This window comes from Coccinella septempunctata, chromosome 2 (assembly GCF_907165205.1).
Source record: "Coccinella septempunctata chromosome 2, icCocSept1.1, whole genome shotgun sequence".
NCBI lineage: Eukaryota > Metazoa > Arthropoda > Insecta > Coleoptera > Coccinellidae > Coccinella > Coccinella septempunctata.
In genome coordinates, this window is record NC_058190.1 from 30,737,298 (window position 1) to 30,764,238 (window position 26,941).

At 33.6% G+C, this 26,941-nt stretch overlaps 2 protein-coding genes across 2 annotated transcripts in view; one reads left to right on the forward strand and one right to left on the reverse strand.

Annotated features, from left to right (window-relative positions):
- Positions 1-839: 839 nt before the first annotated feature.
- Positions 840-9,837, forward strand: LOC123307852 (zinc finger protein 260-like). Its single transcript, XM_044890312.1, has 7 exons — positions 840-919; positions 977-1,333; positions 1,389-1,561; positions 2,884-3,085; positions 7,943-8,123; positions 8,602-8,972; positions 9,028-9,837. Exons 1-7 carry the CDS (start codon positions 860-862, stop codon positions 9,715-9,717), a joined length of 2,034 nt encoding a protein of 677 aa, XP_044746247.1. The 5' UTR covers positions 840-859; the 3' UTR covers positions 9,718-9,837.
- Positions 9,838-13,122: 3,285 nt separating this feature from the next.
- The window catches only part of LOC123307771 (XK-related protein 4-like), a 29,710-nt gene continuing 15,891 nt past the window's right edge, over positions 13,123-26,941 (reverse strand). The window contains exons 3-5 of the mRNA XM_044890197.1: positions 15,828-15,989; positions 13,895-14,171; positions 13,123-13,759 (exon numbers count right to left, since the gene is read on the reverse strand). Coding sequence (XP_044746132.1) covers positions 13,549-13,759; positions 13,895-14,171; positions 15,828-15,989 — 650 coding nt within the window. The 3' untranslated portion in view covers positions 13,123-13,548. The remainder of the gene's footprint in view (positions 13,760-13,894; positions 14,172-15,827; positions 15,990-26,941) is intronic.

The following is a 26,941-nucleotide window of genomic DNA, read 5'->3' on the forward strand; positions in this document are numbered from 1 at the left end:
AAAGATATTTTTCTTTGATTTTGAAGTTTTCACCAAGGAAATACACAAAAAACTCTAATAATAAACGACTAAAATGAACTAAATAAACGACGAGCGGAAAGAGAATCAAAACAAAACGGCCATGTTTCTTCAAATCTTACAAAAGTCAAATTATGTTTCTCCAAATGGCCGTCGAATAAATATTTTAACCATTCTTGGCATCTTAGTACAACAATTGAACCACAAGGTGGCGCTACCGCAAGTGTATACGCTTGGTTTCCTATCTTCCTAACTCTATAATCTTTGGTTATAATCTTTGATAAATGGAGCATAATTGTTGGTTGCCTAGCGATTCGTTTGTAAATTCAAATTACCTGTTTTGTTATTATTATTATGTTATTATTATTATGTGCTACGGCGCTACCACCCATCAAATGAATAGTTCCAAAGATAATATCTTTGAATAGTTCCAACTGAAGTTTGTAGTTCCACAGCCGCTCTTTGCGTTGATTGAAGTATTATATAATACTTATTATATATATATATGTTATATATATTATTATATAATATATAATACTTCAATCAACACTGTTAGAAGCCACGGATACTCAAACATGTTTGAGTATCCGTGGTTAGAAGCAAAGATATCTTTGATTTAGAAACATAGACAAACTGTTTAGAACATAGTCTTTGTCTATGGTTTAGAAACAAAGAGGTTAGAAGTTAGAAAGCTGTGGTAGTTCCATTGAACTAAAGTTCAATGGGTAGTTCACACTTCACAAGTATCAATTCATAATAATAAACTGTCAGATGATTAAATTTGTTAATATCTGTTAATAAAAGTTTAGTTTATTTAGAATTTAGAAACCAAAATTTTGAAATGCGTCAATTTCGTATGCCTATTCAGCATACTAAAAATTTATCCAGATTCAAGAGACAGGTACTGTTTTGTTTCTATTGTTGTTTTCAAATAATTTTTATTGAATACTGATTCCAGCTAGGAAGTATACTTAAAGAATTGAACACATTCGACGAAGAAGAAAAATATGAAGCGTTCTCGTACTTACAAGGTTGTATTTCTGCTAAAAGATTTAGCCGAAAGAAACAAGCAAAAGGAGTTAAAAAAAAGCAATTATTAAAAAAACAGGTTTTCAAATGTAAAGAATGTGAATATACAGATTCAACCAGGAAGGGCATTTATATGCATCTGGAGAATCATTCAGGGTTCCCACTTTCTTGTAGATCGTGTAGAACCTCGTTCAATAATGATTTATCATTTGAATGGCATTTGAAATTTCATTGTAGACCAGCTTCAAAAAAGAATGCTGTATATGTTTGTAGTGAATGCCCAAGAGTGAGATTTATCAATGTCTGTGATTTTTTTTTTCTGATTCGAGTCTCCATTTCAGAAATTTTCATCCAAACAGAACCTCAAGAGACATACAGAAGGGCATAAAAGAAATAATTGTACTTATTGTGAGCAAGTTATTACCAATAGGAAACTCCTCATTCAACATTTATCTGATGTTCATTCAATTAAATTAGAGCGTGCAATAAACAAATGTTCTATTTGTGATAAAAGGTGAGTTGGTGCATGGAAATTTTCCTTTTTGAAATGTATGTACATATGCATCACAAGGAAACTTCAGTTCTTTGCAATTACTTACTAAAAAAAGGAAAAAATGGGATCACCCAGGAGCCTATTCAAGTGGCAAAGTCCACCCGAAATTCCACAGCCAAACAATTAAAATTCAAAGTTACTCTATTCTCCATTTCTTAAAATAGCAGTACCGCTGGCATCATTTCTGCCGTGATCTGAATGGGTACCCAACTCTGGTACAAAGGTGCTCGTTAGAGGGGACAAAGGAGGCTAAACCTCCTCATACAGCTTAGCACCAACATTCAAGTTCATATATTTCTGACCTACCATAATTGTCAAAAATAAATTAAATTTTTTTTTTCGAAATTCACCTCAAATATGTGTACAGGGTATTTCATGAGTCGTTGGCCATAGTCCAATGGTGAATGCAGGTCATCCAGGCCTTTCAGCAAACTTGCTTATTTTGTATCCTAAGGCTATTAGTTTCGGAGATACGGGGCGATTCATGAATATTGGCCGAAATTTGCGATAGCCATAACTCTGGACTGCAAGGTCCGATTTCTATCAAATTTTATGGGTTTGTTCACTTCAGAATGCTCTTTCAGACGGCTCATGAAATATCAATATTTTCAGGGCAGTACTCAGAATATCATGATTTTTCATTCAAGCCCCAAAATCTATATTTTTTACATCCCTTACAGAAATTTCGTTATTGCCATTAAAAACTACATAATTTATTCTAAGGAATTCAATTTTCACTTTGCATGGCACACTTGTCACAAGGAAATAGGAGCAGGACGAATTTATATTTTATGTCATTTTTTCGAAATGAGGTCCTGTTTTTATTCCTTTGGTGAAATTATTTATTGTCCTTTGCCGAGATTAAATATTTTATGGATATGGTATGGAGTCGGTAGGTATGTGGGACTTATAGAGTTTTTTACACTAAAGAATATTTTATGTAGACTGAAGGGAGAGGTTATGGAAGATATAGCGATGGTCTGTATATACACATTTGGTAACCGAAAGTTACCAGAGCGGTTACTCTGGTGACAGATATTGAACCGAATTGTCATGAATTCGACATATACGGACCCACTTACTAACCAGACGAAAGGAAAGTGTATATACAGACCACAGCCATAGTGAGAATCAAAGACTATAACTAACTCTATAGTCTTTGGTGAGAATCAACCTTATTAAGGAGGCACGTTATTACTTTTGATATATTATTATTAGCTGTTCGATGTTTTTGCACGGTAAAACAATATAATATGTTCATTTTATTTTTCAATGCTTTCTAGGTATGTCAAAAGAAGGTCTTTATATTACCATAGGCAACAGCACCACAAAGATAAATTCGTCTGCTTAGATTGTGGTATCATTTGTGAAAGTTCTGAAGAGATCACTGCCCATCAAATAGAACATGAGAAAAAGAAACAATTCACATGTAGCAAATGTAATCAGAAATTTAGTAGGAGACAACAGTATTTGTTCCATATGAAGGTAGAGTGAATAGAATATTTAAAGAAACTTTTGTGTAGATTGATAGATTTACGGCCAGTTTTATAATCAAATTTAAAAAACCTTCAAGCTTATAGTTTCTTTTCATGTAATTTTCAGGACTAAAGGAAGCTTATATCATAAGCGGTGATCGAAGTGCACTTCGGCACGAAAGCGCGAAAGGAGAAGGCGTTCTGTATTAACCTTCGTAATGAAATTCTAGTCTAGCACGGAATTCGAAGTCGGCAAAATTTCTTGCAAGCTGGATCATATGCTTATGTTACATGTTAAACTCATTCGAGTATTTTGTTAGAAGTTTATTGCGAATGATAGATTACTTGCCAATTTTCGTGCCGAAGTACACTTCAGGCCCGCGAGTTGATCACGAATGCATGATAAGTTTGATTATGCAACTTGCCATTATACAATGACCGCCAAAAAAATCTGTCCACCAAAAATTTGACTCGTGGCTATCACTTTTTCCATTTTAATAATGAACTTTTAGGTCGATTTCTCTCAACAATTATGTTGACATTTTGATTCAATTCACAATGGGGAATTCCCAATTTGGGTTATCACTGCATATGCAAGTTCAAACTGAATAATTATGTTTGAGTTAGATTCATGATTTTTTCAGATGCACCGCGGAAACTATTCAAAATCATTCTTCAAATTTGGGGTTTTAAAATTTAAATCACTTGGTTTCGAGTTTACGATTTGGCAACAGCGCCTACTAGACAATGAAAAGAACAATGTCCGATCAACTTAGTTATAAAAGAACAACTGTTGATTTACAAGTCGCTTTCCAGTCAAGTGCGCAAAACCCCGGGGCTTGACGCACTGGAGCTTCACGCTCTTGCTTTGACGAGAACTCTTAATATTAACCACAGAACACAAATAATATATTAACTGTCAAATTAACCACGCCCCGCGTACTGGAACGGTCTAAATTCGGAGCGGTACGCTCCCGGTGCGCCTCAGGTAATGACTGGAAAGCAGTGCAAGACGCGTTCTACTCTGTAATCTGTGACGCGTACTTACTGGCGAGCTTCAACTGCAACCGGCCATAAAAATCCCATAAAATTTAACGACCTTCCTCCAGAGACCCTTTCTCTATGCCTTCCTCGTTCGTCGCAGACTTCATAGACAGCCATCTTTGTCTATCTCATCAAGATAATGTATTTGTTGTCCTTTATTATCAATGCATATTTCATTCGATGTTGCCAACTTGTGCAATCGAAATGAAACGCTTTAAATTTTAAATACCCATTTTTATTTTTCATTTTTAAGTGGTTAAATTTTTTTTTTTTTTTGGGAAACGTTTGAAGTGGTTATTTCAAATTAAATGTGACGTTCCAAAGATATTTCATTAAAAATACATCATTTTCGTCAGAAGGAATGTTCCCTATTGGGAACATACACGGTGTGAGACGGTACAAATATTTTTTAACTGAAATTTTCAACATCCTATAGAATGCTACAAGCTACAACTACAAGAGGGGAAAATAGTGTCAATATGAAGCCCATGCTTTATAAACATTCTGGATCGTCCGTATAGCCAAAAAAGTTACATGTTTTTGAAGGAAAACCTCAAAATGTAGCCATGCTAACTTGACGTTTTGAAATTGGATGTGACTATTGCATTCAAAGTTCTTTTTTGAACGCGTGTAATTTTTTGATAACAGAGATGATAACGTTAATGAAAATCCAAAATATTCATAAATCATGGTTGTAGTTGCAGTTTACCTTCACCGACAGGTGGGAAGAAGATTATACAATTTTCACAAAATGGGTTTTTGAACCACGTCACGTGTTTCGCTATCACAATAGTATCTTAATGTGAAAATAGTATAATCTTTTTCAAGTGCTGAATTCTACACTTAACAGAATGTTACCAATTTTGGTTTAAAAAAACAGTAACTTTTTCCTATACATTCTCGTAACTTTGAATAAAATTTGAACGATATTATCATCGCAAAAGTAATAACTCGAAAATTACAAAAAAACAATGAAAATCAAACGAGTAGTTCACCTTTGAAAATGTGTCAATTTTGATGACTGGATTTTTTTGAAGCTTCACTTGATGGACTGGAAATTTCCTCACTCCTCACTTCCTCAATAAAAAGTTTTAACAATTGTTGAGACTTTTTATTAACAATAAAAGATATTACGGCAAAAACTGCACTTTAGTAGGTTTTGGTTAATTATTTCCAAAAAAATTATACCTAGTCTCACTCTGTTACTTGTTGAAAAGAAATTGAAAAAATCGCACAGTATAGACGATTGAGAACAAAGAAAACTTTTGCTATACCTTTTCGTCTTTTCGTAACGTTTTAACGTTACCTACTCTATATACTCACAATTCGCGAATTTGTAGGTTTTTGACGACGCCGACGCTCAAATCACGGTTGAGTGATAATGATCCTTTCAGTACGTCAATTCCAGGTCTCTAAAAGAAAAATCTGTCACAGAATGTTGTTCCATGAATGTTGATTATGTAACAAAAAAATTTAAGTCTGCACTACGTACACATATCGTCAAAAGTCTTGGCCTCCCTAGGTTTCTCAAGAAATAAAATATATATGTTCTGGAAATGGGACGAATATTTGCCTCTGTTTCATCTGCGATGTATTTGATAGAAAATCTTTGTTTGTTACTCTTTGCTTTATGTAGGATGAGACAAAATAGGAAAAATGAAAAAAAATAAAAAAAATAAATCTATCGATTATTTATTTCTGATTAATTCAACAACTGAATCCAAATTCAATACTCCGTATTACCACCTCTTCTTTCAATCATCTGCCCAATACGCCTAGGTATCATACGAATCAAGTCATTGATGAAATTTTCAGGCATATCGTTCCATTCTTCCTGAATGGCTAAGCTCAATTCATGAAAACTTGAACTTGGGTTTTGGCGATTGGATATTGCTCTCCCTTAGTAATCCCATACATACGGCACAGGTATTTGAATGCAGATCTAAACTCTCCAAATTGGGAAGTTTAAACAGACTGCAAATGATTTGGGTACCTGACACTCGGGCTTCAGAGGCAACGAAGTATCGGATGTGGTAGCCAGAGAAGGCGCAACATCAGCGCTTATTGACCCGGAACCAAGTATAGGAATTTCTAATTCCTTAATCAGGGAACGGAACAAGAGCTGGATAAGGCAAAAGGTCCTGGAATACTGGCGCAAACGTCCTGGACTGCGTTACTCGCACAGAGCCATCTCAGTGCCTCCATGCCCATACACCAGTCGTTGGCTAGGATTTTCTAGAACCAATCTGTGATCCATAATGGCTGTTTTCACAGGACATTGTAGACTCAGAGCCCATCTTAAAAAACTCAGCATCGTCAATGACCCGCTCTGCAGACTTAGAGGAGGATGAAACTATCGTTTCGTCGATGAAACTATCGTTTCGTCGATGAAACTATCGTTTCGTCCTCCACAGAGGATGTGCTCTATCGAGCAAATGTTTTGAACCCTTCGTGTGCGGTGTGGTGCGGCGTTATCATCCTGATAAATGAAATTATCCCCAAATTCGTTGGGCAGATGAACAATGATTGTTTCGATGATGTTTTCTACGTAGATGGCACTAGTCATTCTTCGTTGAACGATAATAGAGGAGTACGGTTACCGAACATTATACTCCAAGCACATTGTTCATCCGCCTTGGAAGGGCACAACTTCCCGGGGGGAATTGAGTCGCTCTAGTCTGCCTGGACCTCTCCAAACCCTTTCTCGCCGACTATCACTTTGTGAACCGAATCGTAACTCGTCCGAAAAATGTACGTTGTGCCATTGTGGTAAAAGCCAGTCTTGGTGGTGTTCTGCCCATTCCCGACGGGTAGCTCTATGTCCTGGTGATAGCCTAGGTACTCTTAAAGGACATCTTCCCCTTAAATTTGAGAAATGCAACCGTCTCCTTATTGTACTGGTTGAGACTACCCGTCTATAAGTCCTCAAAATATGTCTTCGAAGGGCTGTTACAGATACCGTTTCGATATAATTGTCGGGCAACACTGTCGGTTTCCAGGAAAAGAGCCACTATGCGCCTTACTGAAGTCCGTGGAGTATTCAAACGTTGCGCAATCTGCTGGTTCGACGAAATTTGTTGATGTAGGGCTACTATTCTTGCCTAGTCAAACTGAGAAATTGGATGTCTCGTCATTTTCCACAGACTATTCCCCATATTACAACTTTTGTTATTCGCTGAAAACTTCGAATACACCTATGTATTCTCCTGAACAAGAAAATTTTTTTGCTGGTTAATTGTTTTCATTTAAGTGATAAGGTAGTGAAGATTCGACACACAAAAAATTGTCATGTTACATTAAACAAGTTGAGAGATGATGGAGGGGGGCCTAGACTTTTGACGATGTGTGTTTATTTTTTGTTTGAAGTTATTGTACGTTTGAAGTTGTATTTTAATCGTATGATTTTTCCGTTGTAATCTATGAATACTGTTTATGGATTGAAACATCTTTCATAAATAGAGAGATTAATCTTTCAATGGAAATAATAAATCACTATATAAATAAAGATTATAGATCCTCTACACTCTATAATAACGTGATTGATATGTAAATTTTTGCAGTTACCACATAATATAGTCCAGTATTCCTGTATGATCTGCATGTCAAGCTTACTAGCACATTTATCTATATGTCCCTCATCGTAATCCCCTATTCCTGAAATATAACAGTTTATCTCTCGATTTGCCTTACATATTCGTATATGTACCTTTTTTATATTTTGCTCAAAGCTCTTATAGAGACCTTCACCAAAGTCTTGTAGAAGTTACACTGTCTAGTTGTTTCATTTTAAATTTTGTTGTTGATCTAAATGGTTTGATTTTAGAAACATGATAGCTATAAATGTCTGACATGTAGAGAAACGTTCGCATCCAAAATTAAGATGTTACTTCATAAAAAGAAAGGACATATTGTTGAAGGATCAAGACCTACATTTTCTTGTCCAGATTGTGGGAAGGATTTTTTTCAGAAGAATAAGCTCATGTTTCACCTGAGGAAGCACACAGGTAACAGTTCGCTTTCATTCTTTGTTTTGTTTATTCATGATATACTTACACGAAAGTATGCCGAATTTTGATTCTAGAGTATAAAAACTTCCTTATTTCAAACGGCCATATTTCTTTATCGGAACATGACTCTACTCCTGAAAGCAAAAAAAATGTCTCATCAACCATATGCCGGAAAAAAACCATTTCCGAGATCTTCAACAAATAACACTTTGGTAACGCGTTTAATTATCACAGAATTTTTTTGTTAATTCTTCAAAGAGGTTCTGTGGAAATGATTCTGCCTTTTCTTTGTATTTCCGGGTTTTTAAACGGAGAACAATAGAATTCTTACTAGCTTCCGATTTGGTTCATACATTAAGAATGAAAAAACTGGCAACTTTCAATTGATTTTAATATTTTATTTTGAGATAACGCAGATTTGTTCTGTTTTTTCTGATATGTTGATCTTGGGTAATGAATATGTCCTTTTTTGCAGAAGATAGGCCCTCATTGAGTTGTCATTACTGCGACAAAACTTTCCAGTCCCCTTACGCTTATTATAAACATAGTACGACAGTTTCACATGAAAAGTGTAGTCCTGAAACCAGTGTTTTTGTATGCGAAAGCTGCGGTAGCCAATTTCCAAAAAAATATTTGTTGGAACAGCACAATTTAAGAGTTCATAACAACAATAAAGAATATGTGACTTGTGAGTTTTGTCCATACAAAACGAAAAATAAAGCAAATATGAAACGACATCGGGACACCCATATTTCCAATGGAAAAACATTCATATGTGATCAGTGCGGCAAGGACTTCCATAATATTGCCAGTCTCAAAGGACACATATCCTACAATCACACTCAAGTGAGTATTTTTGTGTGAGAATAACAAGAGTATTCTGTTTTCAAATTTCTTTCAGAATAAACAATTTAAATGTGATCAATGTGAAAAAACATTCAAAAGAAATTCAGAACTTATCAGACATCAAGGAACCCATTCTGACAGTAGGCCTCATGTGTGTGAACTGTGTGGACAGTCATATAAAAGATTAACTCATCTAAGACGACATGAAAAGTCATCGCATAAAATTGAAACACAAGCTAGGACAAATCAGAAACTTCGTATTGATTCAGACGGCACACTTATACCTATTGAGCATAAAAACGAGAAGAATCAGCAAATCAAAGAAACCGAGTCAAATGATGTGGAAACAACATCTATTCCAGTATTTTCGCTGCTTACATCAGAACCATTAGCATTAGTTAAGAAAAGAGAAAATTGTACCAGTCAAATATTGATTGCAGAACCAGCTCAGGATATAACATATTTTGATAATATCTATACAAGTAATACAAATTCTGAATTGAATAACTTGAAAGATGAGATAATCTTGGATATGTCAATGATTGGCAATACTTCAGGAACTCATTACTTTTTGAATACACAGTATACAAATGATCAGTTGATTCAAGAGTATATAGGACATGAGAATATGCAGTTTGTTGAAAGCAATATAAGTAATTGTAACAATTCAGTGCCTTCTAATAGATATATTTTCAACAATATTCTGAATTTGACAGATAGTCAAGATTCTAACAAATTGATTTGAACATAGGTTCTCGTTTATTCCCGAAAGGAGATCGAGCTGTTGTAGATTATAATTGGATTGGACTCATTGATGGTAAAATTATCGTTTGTGATAGGATGTCCGTCTCGACGTAAGCGTCAGAAAAAAAAACTAGGGGGGGGTGGGTGGGTTTAGAGTGAGAATGTGATGGTAGGTACCTTCAATGAGCAAAATTCGCTCAATTGTGAGTTATATTCATCTGAAATTTTTTTCTCATTAATTGATGCAACACTAAGGCGGATCGGCCACCGAATGCGAAGTTGCGCGAAGCTGAGCATTTTCAGTACTAATATAATTGACAAGCTACGAATCGAGTGACGTAGCTCGTGATTTAGCATTGAAAAAGCACAGCTTCGCCCAACTTCGCATTCGGTGGCCGATCCGCCTAAACCAACTGAATTGAAACTCAGTAATTTGTCGTAAAGTAGGTACACCCTGAGACCTTATGCCCCATGGTTCACGCGCATGCAGTTAGAGACACGTGTGGGGCCACAAGTCCTAAAAGTTCAGCCCGGGAAAGGCACCAACTTAGTTGGATCTCTAGTATTTTCGAAAATTTATTTTGGGAACATTGGGTTGAGTTCATTACCTGGCTGAGTGACCGCTCTGGTTTTTTAATTTAAACGAGCGCGAAAAAGATCTCCACGTATTTTGATCGCTTTTTATTTTGATCTTTGTTTTTTTTTTCAAATTTTTAGCGGAACTATGTTTATTCTAAGAATTTGAATTATATTAGAAAAATGGGTTTTGTTTCCATTTGGGGAAGAGGTGAAGTAAGATGCACCACCATCTTTACATGCATTTATTACTGTTTATTTAAATACTGAAATATTTTGTTGAAAATATACCTTTATATTCAATATGAATCGTGTCACTCTTTTCACTAGCACTTATTTTTTGAACCCACAAATTATATCTGCGTCATAAAACGTTCCAAAGACATGGTCAGGAATCTGTAAAACTTTAGATTTGAATAAGTTAATGTGGATAACCTTAGCTTGTTTTTTTTTATTTCTCTTACTGGACATCTTTTGAAATGGATTAGAGGGAAATATAATGAAGATGTATTGGGATTTCGATATTTTAATTGTAAAAAAAACATCAATAGATATTTACAACAGTTTTTTGCCAACATTTATACAATTTGATCCCTTCTTTTGGTAGGCAATAAATCTTATAATTTGAGGTATTTCGACACTACTTTTAAAGAGATAATGCTACTTTCAGAGCTACAGTATTCCTGAAAATTTTATTAAGATTAGAAAACTGCAATGTTTCTTCAACAAGATACAATGTCTTGAAATCGGCCAATTCTAACATTTTCTAGTGGATCTAGAAGAAATCTATCTTGTTAGAGTATATGACAAAATAGAGTGCCAAACATGATACCTTTGTATACAGGGGATTTGAATTAAATATATAAACTGGACAAAAATATGTATTCATGTACTTAGATGATCATTTTTGCCTTATCATAATATATACTCAGAGTTACAAGCATAAGCGAGATGCAGTGTGTTTGTGGTCATTATTCAGCAATATTTCTTTTAGTGTGAGTTTAAACCTCACTATTTTTCGGGCTTAAACCCGATATAGAAATCTGGAAAAAAAACGAAATGGCGGAAAACCAACAAAGTATGCAGTTTTTTCTCTCGCTTGGGTTCAATTTTTTTCTATACTCGATTATCTTAGAATTACCGTGATCAGAGACGAAAAAGAAATCTCACGTGAAGTTGTTGAAATTTTTCGGCTTTACACAATTTTCAAAGTTAAGTACTTCAAACTCCTGGTAGTCCTACAGAACCTTAAATTGTGGCTCTAGGCTACCCGGAACTACCTGGACGGTTGTATCCAATAATCACGAAAACAATGTTACTGAATTCTACACCATATTTACTTTTATCACCAAAAAATTATTATATTATGTGATCAGAATCCATTACATTTTTCAAAACACACACAACTCATCACACTCAATCAAATATTACTGAAAAATGATCTTATGCACCCTGAGGCATCAATCTTGCTTATGCTTCGAAACCGGATATATGATATGGCAATAATGGTTCTCCTGATCTCCTCTAGACAATTTTATATTGTTTGTCAAGTTTATGGTGTAACACACTGTATAGACTATAGTATAGTATAATCTATATACAATGATAATACTATTCATAACAAAGCATCAAAATACGCTATTCTGTTTTCAATTAGAATTTCATCACATGTAGATATCAAGGCTGAAAATTATTGAATTATTTTATTTTTGAAATATACTTTATATTGCGAGTGTAGTTCAACGGACGAGCAATTTTTATTATTATCTTAAACATAAAAACTTACTTTCCAAAATCGGGTGCGTGAAAATATTAATAAATTATTGTGGAGCTATTTTTGAAAATTCTAAAAAAAATTAAATTCGAGTGGAAAAAGTTATAAATTATGCAAGTGAACAAAAACTACAAACATTTTTTAGTCGAAATCTCGCGCTTTGAAGAATCTACAGTATGCAAAAAGAGCTTCTGGTGGTTTGTAAAAATATTTATAATAAATTCCTGTATCAAAGTTTTATATCATGATTAACTGTATATTCAACTGAAATAAAAACTCAACTGTTTCAAGCGCTTCATATATATTAAATTAAAATCTTTGTTTGTTTCTTTGTGTTCTAAATTTTATTCTCACTTTTTTGTGTTCATCACTTCTATATCTTTGCATAAATTTAAACCGCACTCAACAGTAGATCACTAATTGTTTTATACAAAAATAAACAAATTAATATTTCTCTAATATAGAATAAAATGATAAACATACCCAATAGTTGCGAATACATATTCGCTTTCAAAAAGTGCTCAGTTCGCAAATCCTTTGCTCATACTGGTCTATACTATGTACATAAAAAAAATAAACACTCTTAATCACGAGAATAAATAAATAGTACTTCGAAACAAAAATGAAATATTCAGAATAACGTGTGTAGTGTGCAGTGATAGATTTTCGAAAATTTCATTTTGAAATATTGACCATTAAAGCAGCCATTCTTCACATCAATATATATCCAAATCTCATTCTGAAGGACAATTTACATTTGGTAATGCCACCTGCACTAACAGAAAATTTCAAGGCATGTTTATGGTACTACACATTTAATTAGTGCAAAAAAAATTCGAAATCTTGAATTTTTTATCTATGTCTGGAAAAGTTCTGGAGTTACGTAAATAAGGTCAAATAATATGATGATAAAAAAATGATCAACACATAGCCTACATATACTGAACTTGTAGGCTATGATTAACATTAACTGAATTCCACAACAACGTAAAATATGAACTTTCAACAAGAAATATACAATTTTTTTGTATAAATATCTCATAATAAAAAAGGCAATATTAGTAACACGTTTAATTGGCATATAGGAAAAGTTCCAAAATGCACATGTGTCAAAAAATATATATGTAAATATAACAACAGTACACCAACAAAAATCATACGATATACCTGTATGATGCATATCACAAAGATTTATACAGAAATACTCATAAATATAAAGATCACAAAATTTCAAATAGAATCACAAACAACAAATACTGAAAAAAAAATTATCAGAAATGCTTTCACATCATTGATGAAACAAAAACTCTCTATGTTCACCAATAAAGTTTTTGGAGGAAAAGATGAAGAAATGGTTTGAACACTATTCTCAACTACCTGGATGTCCTTCAAGGTTAAGTAGTGGTCTAAGAAATCGGTAAAAAATTCTCTATAAAAGTGTAAAAGTGTTACTATAGCTTAAATCTAAAGAAATACTAAAGATCAAGAACTAGATCTCCTCATGTTGTAAGACTTGCTGTAACCTGGCTTTCCAAAATTCACATCAGGCAACTTTTTTCTGTTTATTACTGTTGGGTGGAATTTACTATAATAAATTAGAAGGAATATGATACCTAGGAAAAATGTGAACATTTGAGTACCAGCTGCACCATAGTATATCAGGGGTCTGTCATTTGCGTTGTTTGCTACACACCTGAAATTTATAGTAGTTTATAATCGAAGTTAAAATTTTCTGCAAAGTAATAATGAATCAAATAAAAAGATTTCTTATTGATCGCAATAATATGTGAAAATGTTATTCTAGAATAATATGAAATGGATAACTCACCAAACGATCAGTGCTCCAGTATTTTCCATAAAACAAACTAAGTAATATGCAAGATAAAGATATCTAGTAGGACCATCTTTGGGTGATATAAATGCCAAAACATAAGCTAAGCCTAGTGCTACTGACAGTATAAGTTCTTCACATCTGCTACTGCAGGAACTCTGGTGATGACCAATAGCTAGCCAGAATGACATAATACCCCAATGAAAGGCACATATGCAACCCATCCAAACGGGAAAAATGGACGCTAAAAGTCCTAAGGCCAATACTCGAGACACTGAAAAAAAATGAGGCATGAAAATAAATCCAGAAAAGAAGAATAGCCAAAAAAGCATTATTCGAATAGTCTTTTTATAGAACATAGTAGCGCAAAATATCTTTTCAATATGAACCTGACAAAAGTTCTCATTTTGACATCTCTCAGAAGGGGTGCATATATTACCCCACGTTTTTCACGAAATATTACTGTTTTCGGACAGGGATCAACTGCTGCATTTTTCCAGCATCTCTCGTAAGCAATCTGTAAACTGTATGGTTTCACCAACATGATTTGTGAGCAAGTACTACTCTCATGCATATCAACATTTATTAACATCTTGGGAACCGAAAAAAAAATCTGTCTGGTAACCCTGTGAACACCTGTACACTGGTCCTGGCATTGACTAAATGAAATGGTGGAAGTCTGCTTGTGGCAATCAGACTTCGTGATTTAACTGTGCCAGAGTCCGGAGCCGTCTTATAGTACCTCCCCATACAAAAATTATAGAGCATAGTTGGTCTATAATCCTTGGTCTCTATGGACAGCTGTGAAAAGTATGAAATGTAAAGCCTCCTTCCCATTATATTCCACACATATTCAATGGAATTTGGAGAAAATCCAAGGCGCAGTAGGTGATCGAAAGTACTCGGGCTACATCGGTATCGCCACACGCCAAGTCACACTAAAGCGACCATTGGCGTAGCTCTCATAAAATTGGGCGGTGCAGTGCAATAAATTTAATCAAATCAATTCTCATTCACTAACCCGAAAAACTCGTGGAAGTTTCTGCAGCGCTTCTTATTACTTATTCATTACATGATCAAGTTTTTCGCACAAAAGTTGAAGGTATTTTAAATTATCTCCTTGATAACTTTTCCATTGTCTGTGCTACGCCACTGTTAACGCACCAAGTTCTGTCAGTGAGCTTGACAATGACTCCTTCTACGTCATACCGTTCCACGCGGTTTTAAATGAATTGCACTTGCGGCAGCTGTCATACTGCCACGAACAAAGAGACCTGGCGATCAGCTACTATTTATTACATCTACTAGAGCACTGTGGGCAAGCCGCTCGACAACAAAACCAATAAATATTACATCTGTCTCCACTGCGAAGTGTTACTGTTCTACGGCCATACCTATGCAAAATCAAAGCCATCTAAGATACTCTCTAAAAGGCAAAATCAAAATTCGTCGCCGAGGATAACATTATGACATTTTCGTCTCTCCATGCTGCCATTCCCTATATATACTCTTCTGCAACCGTCGACCACATACCACTGTCACAGTGGTCCTGTCTCTATGAACGATATGAAGGGCGTCCCAATGGCTCGAATGCGACATAGTAATAGCTTCCCCTTTTTTTACGAACCCTAGACAGTTATTTATGTTGCCTAGTAGGAAAAAGTTCTGGTAGACCTAGTTGTCTGAAGCACAAATCATACATTATCAATATAATATACTTTGAAAATAGTGATTCTACTGCTACTGCCATAAAATGAGTTGAAATTCTTTCTTCCTGGTGTATCACCCATGAAGTCAATATTTATACAATATTAGTTTGAGTCATAATCGATTTTGTAGATTTGAAATTTTTAATTTTTTTACTCAGATTTCTTCATAGACGTAAAGAAATGTATTCCAATCACACTGAATGACAACGATAAAAACTTACTTGCACTCATAAGATGCCAGCAGAAAGCAATCAAGGATGCGCTGAATTTGAGTTTATTCTTGTCATCCCTTGAATAGCGCACAGATCTGTGGTAAGAAGTTAGGGCCCAAGCAATAGAAATTAGAGCCATCATTACAGTCCATAATTGAAGTATTGCAATATCTAGAAAAAATGATGGTGAAATGAAAATTACATAGTACATATGAATATATTATATATTCTTTTTTTAGTGGAATATACAAATACATGGTCTTCAGAAGTAAAATGATCATGATATCAGTTGGCTTTAAAATAGTGTGTGCTGCTCCTTACTGAAGCGTTTTTAAATAAACATCATAGAATAATGTTAATAATAATGTTTGAATACCGTGTATAATATAACAATACCAGAGGAAAACAATACGCGGATTTATAACGTAAATGTAGATTTTCTCATTTAGGCACATCTCGATGCTCGAGCTACGGTAAATCATAATGACCATAAACAAAAATAATCAACCACCATAACTTAAAGAAAAAGGAGAAAAATCATTCAGTCGAGGAAGATGCTGACCATGGTTTCAGTCTCGTCAGAGCAATACAACTCCCACCTCGACGAAAATGGAACGAATTGATGGCATCTGTATTCGATGACTGCAAACGGAGAGAGAAAATGGGTGAAAAGTTGGATTAATGAAAGAAGTCTTAAAAAATTATCAGTAACTTCGGTGGAAGAGCAGGAAAAATTTAGGAGTTTCATTGAAATTTCGTTAACCCGGTATAACAATGTCAAGATTCAAATATACATTGGTATATTTTTGAGAATTTCAATTCAAAAGATTCACTCGAAAAATTTATTTCAAGGTATTCAAATAATATAGTAAACATCGCATAATCAATTATTGTAAAGGCTAGACTGTCTTGTTGTCACTTTTGCTACGATTAGGGTCGATAGCATTTTGACCTGCCCTCGCATACAAAAGGGGCATTGAATTAAAGAAAGAAGGAAAATTTTAGTACTTTTTCAAAACTGACGCTCGCTTCCTAAAGTCAAGTTATAACACATAAGAGGAAAAATTTTTTTCGGCGAGTTATTCATTCACTAATGTATGTGTCGTACGAAAATAAAATGATGAATTATTTAAGAGATTTGGAATACAGACAAAATGTAAATATGACCCCAATTTCAACGTTGAATTGTTAATGAAAGTGGTAGACAGTAGATTTGTATCATTATGTAGATTAAGAAGAGCTCGATTTTTAAGGACATACGAGTATTATGATTATTGAAATCGAATCATTTTGGGTTGACTCATATTGGTACAAAAATGGATTGAAGGAAATCGAAAACTATGGTCTATAAACTGTAAATTTCTCGAACAACAGGAGAGTGGCAGATATGAAAGATACGAAGTGTCCCAAATGAAATCCTTTATAACTAATCCCACATTGTTTTCAGGCGAGAAGTCAAGTTGGTAAACCAATAATTTACTTGTAACAACAAAGATGTACCTACTTTTTATCATTGATTTACAATTACGTATTGCAATGTTGTCAATTTAGTTTAATCTGAACAAGATTTGGGTGATTCAATTATTCATAGTGTAAAGTACCTCCTTTTAATGAATATAAAAGTAGTTTCAACACTATTATTGATGTTAAACGTATAATTAAAATCTCGTATCGTGGATTACTGAATAGTTTTTTCATTCAATATTATATTTCAACCTAGAAAAGATTTATTGCAAAATGATTTTATGGACCTGTTTTTTCGCCGTAGAAATAACATCCCAAGCCAATACTCTCCGTGATCGATCGCATTACAATTATTAATTTCAACAGAGCATCACCAGTCTGACCCTCAATGGTAGTCGATCTAGAACGTCGTTTTCAATATCTCGTAATAGGACCTCAATTCATGTAATATCCACAATAACATTCAAGTGCAAGGCTGCCTTCATAAACCCAGTGAAGGACGTAAGCACTTTCACAAATGATTGTTTGGTTTTCACCTTATAGCGAATTTACTTCCGCTTCGTTTCTCAATCAAAACCAAATATAAGGAGATAAAGTCTCCTTGTAGATTATAGAGACTCTGTTTGATACGGTTATATAACAATTCAGAAACCAACGATATGAAATAGATATTCGGTTTCATGAGCAACTAAATAGAATGCCATATAATTTCTCATCTAAGAATTTTGAATATTCTACGTCTACAAACAAAAAGTAGCTATCATCCTTATGGATAAAACTACAGCATCATTTTGTCTGATGCACGTGAAGAATTTAATAACCCAGTGAATTACAAATTTTTTTGGTATATTGGTAAATTGGAATTCGTCTTACAAAGACTTTATAGGACAAGGCATAAGAAAAAGCCAAAGGCTCGCAAAAACACTTGATGACTAAAGATGCCCAATTCCAAAGAAATCAAAGCTGAACGTGCTCTGAGAATCCATCCAAGCAGAGGAAACAAGTTATCAGAACATTGTTTGATGGATAAAAAAATGTCGAAGATAAAAAAAACGATGAAAAACAAAAAAGTACTTCAGGAAAGAAATCGAACACAAACTGACGTAACGGATGAGGATGAAAATGAGAGTTTCTGCATTAATTTATCGCAATGAAGAAGATAAAGAAAGGAGGCGCATCTGATTGATCCAAAGTACTCGGAGTCAGTCGGGTGTTGGCTCAAGCTAACTTCTCATTAACTAACTCGACCAACTAGTGAAAGACTCTTCAGTACTTCCAGTAAACAGCGTAAACAACGTTTTGGCAACGGATGTCATTTCGTCCGTGTTTCCTCTACTAGTTATGTATATCATAGTACAGGATGTCCGAGTTAAAGTGTCCCTATACCTTATCGTGAAAACTATAGGATCTAGAAGAAAAAGTTCTATACAAAACTTGTATGCAGTCGATTGAACTTTTATTTTATATAACCCACCTTAATACAGGGTGCTCTGTTTTTTCCTTGTTGGTATCAACTTTCTTATTTTAAAAGGAACATGCACTCTGTATATTATTGCATTTTTGAATTCCTTGTCTAATTTTAATGTAATTTTGGTATGACAACCATGGTCCTATAGCAATGATTCTGAGATATTCGAATTTTTCCTAAAATTTTGACACAACTAAAATGGCTGACACTAGTTTTCTAATGAATGTATAAAAACCAAATTTAGCCCATCTCTTGTCAACATATTAGATCATACGTTACATCACTATTTTTTGTAATCTGATATACAGGGTCTTCAAAAATTAAAACAGAAGTTCAATAAAAATGTTTTTCAAATGACAACCTATATTTTTTCTTGTTCATCATGTAGAGCAGGTTAAAATGAGCAAAAAATGTATATAAACTTTTTCTGTAAAGTGAATACTTTCAGAAATATGGACGAAATAGTGCCCGTAAGAACCAACGATAATTATTAATTAGTGTTGCTGCTATTGATTTTTTTGATAAATTTAATGAACTAGATAGACTAATGAATGTCAAAAACTCTATTACTCATAATCAGTACTAGTTCACACTTCCCAATAAAATAAAATTATTTCAATTTTGAAGAAGAGACTCAACTAACAGATACATTTTTCTCAAAATAATCAAGTAGTTGTCTGACAACACAAAAAAAACTCAAAAATACACAATTAGATAAGTGCTAGTATCCACAGTTGCCATATTCTATCAGCTTAATTAATTAATTATCGTTGATTCTTACGGGAAAATGCACTATTTCGTCCATGTTTCTGAAACTATTCACTTTACAGAAAAAGTTTAAATACATTTTTTGCTCATTTTAACCTGTTCTACATAATGAACAAGAAAAAAATATAGGTCGCCATTTGAAAAAATCAAGTTTCGATTGAACATCTATTTGAATTTTTGAAGACCCTATATATCAGATTGCTAAAAATAGAGATGTAACGTTAATCCAATATGTTGACAAGAGCAGGGAAAAATTTGGTTTTTATACATTCATTATAAAACTAGTATCAGCTATTTTAGTGAGCACCTACAGCTGTCAAAATTTTAGGAAAAAGTCGAATATCTCTGAATCGGTGCTATATAGGACCATGGTTGTCAAACCAAGGTTACCTTGAAATTTAACAAGGAATTCAAAAATGCAATAATATACAGGTTGTTCCATTCAAAATAATAAAGTTGATACCTACAGGAATTTCGATAGATTACAGACAAGTTTTGTAGCGAACATTTTCTTCTAGATCCTTTAGTTTTCACAATAAGGTATAGGGACACTTTAACTCGGGCACCCTGTACTACAGATTTTTTTATTTCGAATAAACATTGAATTCATTTTTGTTCAGGATATGACGTCAAACCATATTTTAAACACCCAGTATTTTAATTTTTTTCCAGTAGGTATGGTCTACTTATTAAAATCATCAAAAACTTAAAGATAACGAACCTACATTCATAAATGAACGCTGAACCAATTAATTGGTTTGAAATCTGTCCAAATCAGTTTTTTTCCATATATCTCAAATTATATCATTTGTTTTTTCCAGATTTGGTACAAGAAAGTATTTTCATTTTTTTCGATTAGGTAATGATCGCTTTTATGTGTCTGAACTTTCTAGATAAAAAAAAATGGTGAAACCCTCGAATCTAAGTGATTATTACGACAAAATAATGTTCCCCTAATTTGACGTTATGGAAGATCATAGATTATTTGTAATTAATAAATATTTTCTAAACGAACGAGAAAAATTGTAACGTGCGTTCAAAAAAATTCGTCGTCAAGTAGGCTATGAAATTTTGAAGGCTGATGTTCGGTATATCGACGTTCAAAAATTTCATAGCCTACTTGACAACGAATATTTTTGAACGCACGTTATTAAAAGAATAACATAACATAAGCAACGCCCATTTTACCCTCAATATTCTCTAATACTAGATTTATACATTAAGTAGTTTCTGAAAATTTTGCGTTTTACAACGTCCATGTGCTCTTTCTAAATCAGGAACCATAATGTTTTGACTGCTGAGTTGGTTATTATCGAAGCGTTTTATAGGCAACTCTTGAATTTATTAATACGTTGTAAAATATTCGAGTGTTAGCGATGTTTTAATAAACAACCTTCCTTTCTGAATTTATAGACTTTTCATTAGACTCAGGTCACGGTCAGTCTGGGAAAGAGAGTGAGTGACCAATCTTAAAAATTTCAAAATAAAAGATCCTAACAACTTGAATTCACATTTGGCGATTCACCGAATATAACCAATCACTCTTTAGGAAAACCATTTCCCATGAAAATAAGTTGAAAAATTCTTACTTTTAGGGAGGCAAATATTTACGTGTTTATTGGACTTTTGATGGCCTTGGTTATTTAAAACGTACATATGCATAAAAGAGAGGAAGTTATTGTACAGGTCGAACCGAAATTTAGTAGGTTGATGTTATTCTAAATCTTTTCCGAAAACGAGGGAAGGAAATTTGTGGGGATTTGTAGAATGAAATATTTCGGACTTCATAATAGGTACTTGAAATAAATAATTCTACAAGTTCGAATTTGCAAGCCCGACGATCTTACCTACCTATTCATGATCTAAAATGGTAACGAAAAGTAGAGAAAAAAAATGCTTGTTCAGATAATAGAACTGCTAAAACGCTGGGCAAACAATGAAAGTTTTTGGCTTGATAACTTTCACTGAATACGTAAAATTCCCAAGAATATCCGTCTCATTCTAAATCGTAGAACGTAATCCCTACCAGAAGGATCGGTTGTGTGATACGCACAAGTCCGAAAATTCCCATGTGGCGAATAAGTGGCATTGGAAATAGTTATAACTATGTTAATGGGATGTTTTCGTAAGAATTACCAAATTATTTTACCACATTACGACATATTGTGACATTACTTGGTATGGCATTTTTTATGTCGAAACTTTGAAGCACCTCTAAAATCTAAAATCTAAAATCTTATAAGGATAATAGATAACCCAAATAATCCAAAATGTTGACGTTTATGGAAAAATCGTGAAGGCTCCGAATTCATCGAAATACGTCAATTACAAGCTTGAGAAAATTTGAAGGTTGTTGTTAATAAAAAGATGAAACGTGTAGATAGCTGAATAAAAGTTGGTATACATCAAATTTTAAATCCCTATACAAAAAAAAACAGAAAGGATTCTACGTTGAAGAATATATTCATGATTTTTTTATTCTACCCCATAATCAGAAATTATGTGTATTAAAAAACTAAGATAATCATAGATACTTTCAAAACAAAAAACTCTCGAAAATTGTAAATTAAAAAATCAGAGTTAAAATAGAAAACTGTGATCAGTACTTTATTTCCCTCAACTATACATTTGACAACAAAGAAGGACATTTATAGCAAGTTAAGAAGGACACAAGTACAAAACATGGTACTTAAACAAAAAAGGATACCCGATGTAGGCGGAACCGTATTATGGAGGGAGGGCACAATGTCAAAACAATTTGGAAATAACGCATTCAGTGTACAGGGTGTCCCTATACCTTATTGAGGAAACTAAAGGAGCTAGAAGAAAAAGTTGAATACAAAACTTGTCTGTAATCAATTGAACTTTTATTTTTTATAACCCACCTTAATACAGAGTGCTCCGTTTTTTATCTGTGAGTATAAACTTTCTCATTTTGAATGGAACATCCTGTATATTATTACATTTTTGGATTTCTTGTCAGATTTTAAGGTAACTTTGATATGACAATCATGGTCCTATATAACACCGATTCTGAGATATTCGACTTTTTTCTCTAAAATTTTGACAGCTTAGGTGCTCACTAAAATAGCTGATACTAGTTTTCCAATGAATGTGTCAAAACCAAATTTTACCCAGCTCTTATCAAATATTGAATAATTCGTTACATCTCTATTTTAAGCAATCTGATATACAGGGTCTTCAAAGATTAAAGTTAAAAATTCAAATAGAAGTTCAATCAATTAATCATCATTTTATTATTATGATCAAGTGTTGAAAAAACATTCTCTTATTCTAGTTAAAAACATGTTTCGATATGTAGTCTTTAAAATTTGATATGTAGGTTTGTTATAAGGTTATATTTGTAATGAAACTACTTATGTATCTATCGAAATGAGCAGTTTTCCTCTTTTTAAAATTTTTTTTTAAATGTGGTGCAGTGTGATAATTAATTTACGCATACAAGGTGTTTGGAATTTGGAAGTTAGTCATTGATGATTGTCCCAAAAAAAGACTTGACCTGTCTTTTTTTTAATAAGGTTGGGATCCAGAAATTAGGAGAATAAAAATTTGTTGATGTCTCAAGCAGGATAAGTAACGTAGATCTCAATGTGATACATACTCTAAAAGAGCAATTCTTCTAGTAATAAATCTGGGAAATTCATCGTGCTCGAAGCAACAGTTCGGTCTTGACGAATGTTTAACTGGCATCATCTTTTTCTGGATTATTGTGCTTCCGAAATGGTGGATTTAAAAAATAACATTTGTGTAAGCCCTTTTACTATAAGTGCCACCTCCGCAGGAGGATCTTCAAAAATAAAGATGACTTAATTCAGCAAGGAGCATTTGTAATTTACTCCTACTTGAGAAATTGACAGCCAGTAAATATGGAATATTTTCACTGTTAACTGTTTAACCAATCAATGGTTTCATGATGTCGATAGGACACCACATGTTAATAGATATGTCGATCATAAGATCTAGAACATTCGATTATCGTTCCTTCCTTCGATCCTCTCGTCACGTGATAGTGAATCTATTTTCAATCGTTCCTCCAAAAAGTTCACAAAGATTTGTACAATTAGGTTAAAATAATAGGAATCCAAGATTCGAATGTTTTCAGTGAAGCTTTCAGTAACCTTCAATTCGTTACGAATAAAAAACCCATAAAAAGGGTTCAAGCGATGATAATTAGTGAAGGCTCTTTGTTGATTCCAAGAACAACAATAGTACTAGATGTTTTTCCCAAGGTCAAAAATCGGGCATAATTCACTGCTGAAATTCTTTCAATCATTCTCGGCCTATTCGAACTGGTTGCATTCAAGGTCTCTCTAGAGAGAATTTTTTTAACGAATGGTCAAGGTAACGAGGTCAAATCGTAGCGTAGTAATCCAAAGCATAATTGCTTTGGAAAAATCAGAACTATTTGAGAATAATACTTGAAGGTAGAGTTCCCGGCCGATAAAGCCCATCCCATTATCGATTGTACCATTCTTCTTTCTTCACAAAGGCAACCTTTTCAATAACCACAACCGTAGCGGATATGCATTTATAACCCCACCTATATCGGATATATTCTAAAAATTTGGTTCAGTGTTTCACTGAAGGTTTGCAAAAATTTATTTTGCAATTTTTTCGCAATATGATAAAGAATGAATTTGTATAAACTGGTACCCTCTATAGCCTAAAAGTCTGAACAAAAATCTGAATTCCAAATTTTTTTCTGATGACAATTAAGTACCTACTTCAAAAGTTACAAGTGGGTGGTGTTGCTTCAGATAGAACCTACACCAAACAAGCATAACTCGGGAATGGGAAGTAAAGGTACATAATACAATGCGGACCTGGTGTAATAAATTGTAATAAAAATATACATACCCAATAAATTGTAGTATTCTTCCGGTTTTGACGCGGTGATTTGGTTGATACAATTCGGACCTGTTATAATGAATTGTAATCAAAATGTAATAAATTGTAGTATTCTTCCGGTTTTGACAGGTTGATTTGGTTGGTGTAGGTTTTAGTCATTGCTGAAACCCCTCAATTGATTTTTAATTACCCTTATTTTTGACAAAATTTAGTGCCTCTTTCCCCTAAGCCGCAACCCCATATGATGACATCCGCTTTTCAAATGAAAACTTATACATATATAAGTGTGGGCTCATTGGGAAAGCTCACGATAATATCTATTTTTGAATTTTGTGATTTTGAGGCGAAAAACTTAAGTCTCTTGAAAAAAAAATAAAACCTATAGTTTCCTAAACAATTTCTTTAAATTAAAACCCTGAAATACGTCTATCGAGTTCTGACTGTATTTTTTTTTTCTGAATATTTTTCTCCAACTCCTTAGCCGCAAACTTCTATTTTTAAATAAGAAACGTATAACATTTGTAGGCTCATTGAAAATCTCACGGAAAATGGAATGTCACCATAACCTCTGTTTTTGTTAATTCTTTTGTTATAAGAGAAGCACAAAAAAAAATTAATAGTTTATCAATTAATTGAATTTATTGAAATTAAGACGCTGAAACACTCTAATTGAGTTCCAATACATTGTACTCATCTTCTAGCAATAAAATTGAATATTTTTCTCCGACCCCTTAGACTCAACTCCATCCAACTTTCGTTTTTCAAAGGGAAACATATACCATATGTGGGATCTTCGGAAAACTCACGGAGTATGGAATCCAACCTTAGTCCTTGTTTTTTTTATTCTGTGGTTATCAGAAAAAACACAAATGTCTCTTGAAAATTAATTCCACTTCTATTTTTCAAATACAAATATACACCAAGGGTGAGTTCGGAAAATAGAACCCCACAATAATGTTTTAATTTTACTTTGTGTATATCAGAAGAAATGCAATCACAGTCTGTCGAGATTACTTAATGAATAACTTGAAATTGAGACACTGAAATACCTCAATTGAGTTCCGATTGTACTTATTTTTTTGGCAATAAAATTGAATATTTTTTCTCTAACTCCTTAGCCGTCCTACCCAACAACGAATAGGAAAACTAATTTTATCATAATCTTTAATTTTATTTTGTTGTTTTTGAATGAATTTTTTTGAGTTTAAGTAAAATAAAGACTATGGTAAGATTCGTTTTTCCGTGAGACCGTGAGATGATTGGTAGGGGTGGTATTAAAAAAAATAAGTACAGGGTGGGCAAAATTTATTGTCCACTGAGAGGATCTGGAGAACCAAAGCAGCTAGAAGAAAACGGATGACACATACTCTAGCTCTTTTTTCCTGACTAGATAATCCATATCTGAAAACGTATCATTTCTAGATTTTGAGTTATGAGCAATAATTGATAAATTGCCATTTTCAATTATGCTGAATAATGATTCGACAATCGGTAATTCCGATCACAGAGTATTGAGTCCATATTGTCTTATTATTATTCAATAGTGAAACAGGAATCAGGAAAAAGTTCATATTTTTTCTCGTGAAATATTCGGGTGGATAGTTACCTATGATACATTGTTTTTAACCAGCAAAGCAAAAAATCACTTTACAATGGAGTAATTTGAAGAAAACTATTGACGTCCTACGGTGAGCTCAGATTGATCAATAGGAAATTTAGTTTCCATTGTTTCAAAAAGGAATATCATAAAATACCCACTGGGGGTTCTCTATTAGTCTATGAAATTACACTTCAGAACATCCAGTGTTTATGTGTATAGTTGGTTCTTTATTTTGTGAAATCCTGCCAAGCCTCAAGTAATGAAAAATAAAGCTATGAAATGTGAACCTAAACACCAATTTTGTTCAAACTTTTAATTCGCAGAAACCTGACAATCCACTTGGTTCTGTACCCGTTACTACTGATGGTTGGTAGCTTTCTGCATAACGCTGTCCAATTTCTGATAAACCAGACCACAGCAGGTTTATCTTCCTAGTGATAGTGCAATATGTGGGAATTTGTCGAGATGATTTTGTGTGAACGTTCATAAATGACGAAATATCCGTTTCCTGGAAACTATGAAAATCATAGATTTCATACGATTGCTCGATAACAAAACAGGAGAATTATTGTGTCGCAATCTTCTACTGAGTTTCTTACGTCACTGTACGAGGGAACCGAGAACAATGGTTTGTTTATTGCCATTTCTGCCTTTGAAAACATACCTTCTATTCACTCAATAGAAATCCCATATCTGGTTGTTAACTGAAAAATGCTGCAAATATTAAACATCGGTTTATTCCGAATACTATTCGTTGAACATACTCTGAAAGAAGCGTACATGTAATAATATACTAACTGACAAAGAATCTGCAACACCCCGAAGGAGCTGTTCAAATTTAAATTTTTTTTTGGTAAAACAGTTGGCCTATAAGTTAGCTGTGTTTGGTTCTTTCAAAAAGCCACGTTCGAGTTGGTTGTTTTTTTCATATTAATGAAAAAAACAACCAAGATG

Coding starts and splice junctions, on each gene's coding strand:
- LOC123307852 (XM_044890312.1), top strand. CDS start 860: ATGCGTCAATTTCGTATGCCTATTCAGCATACTAAAAATTTATCCAGA. Junction 3,086..7,942: donor AGTATTTGTTCCATATGAAG/GTAGAGTGAATA, acceptor GTTTGATTTTAG/AAACATGATAGCTATAAATG. Junction 8,124..8,601: donor TCACCTGAGGAAGCACACAG/GTAACAGTTCGC, acceptor CCTTTTTTGCAG/AAGATAGGCCCTCATTGAGT.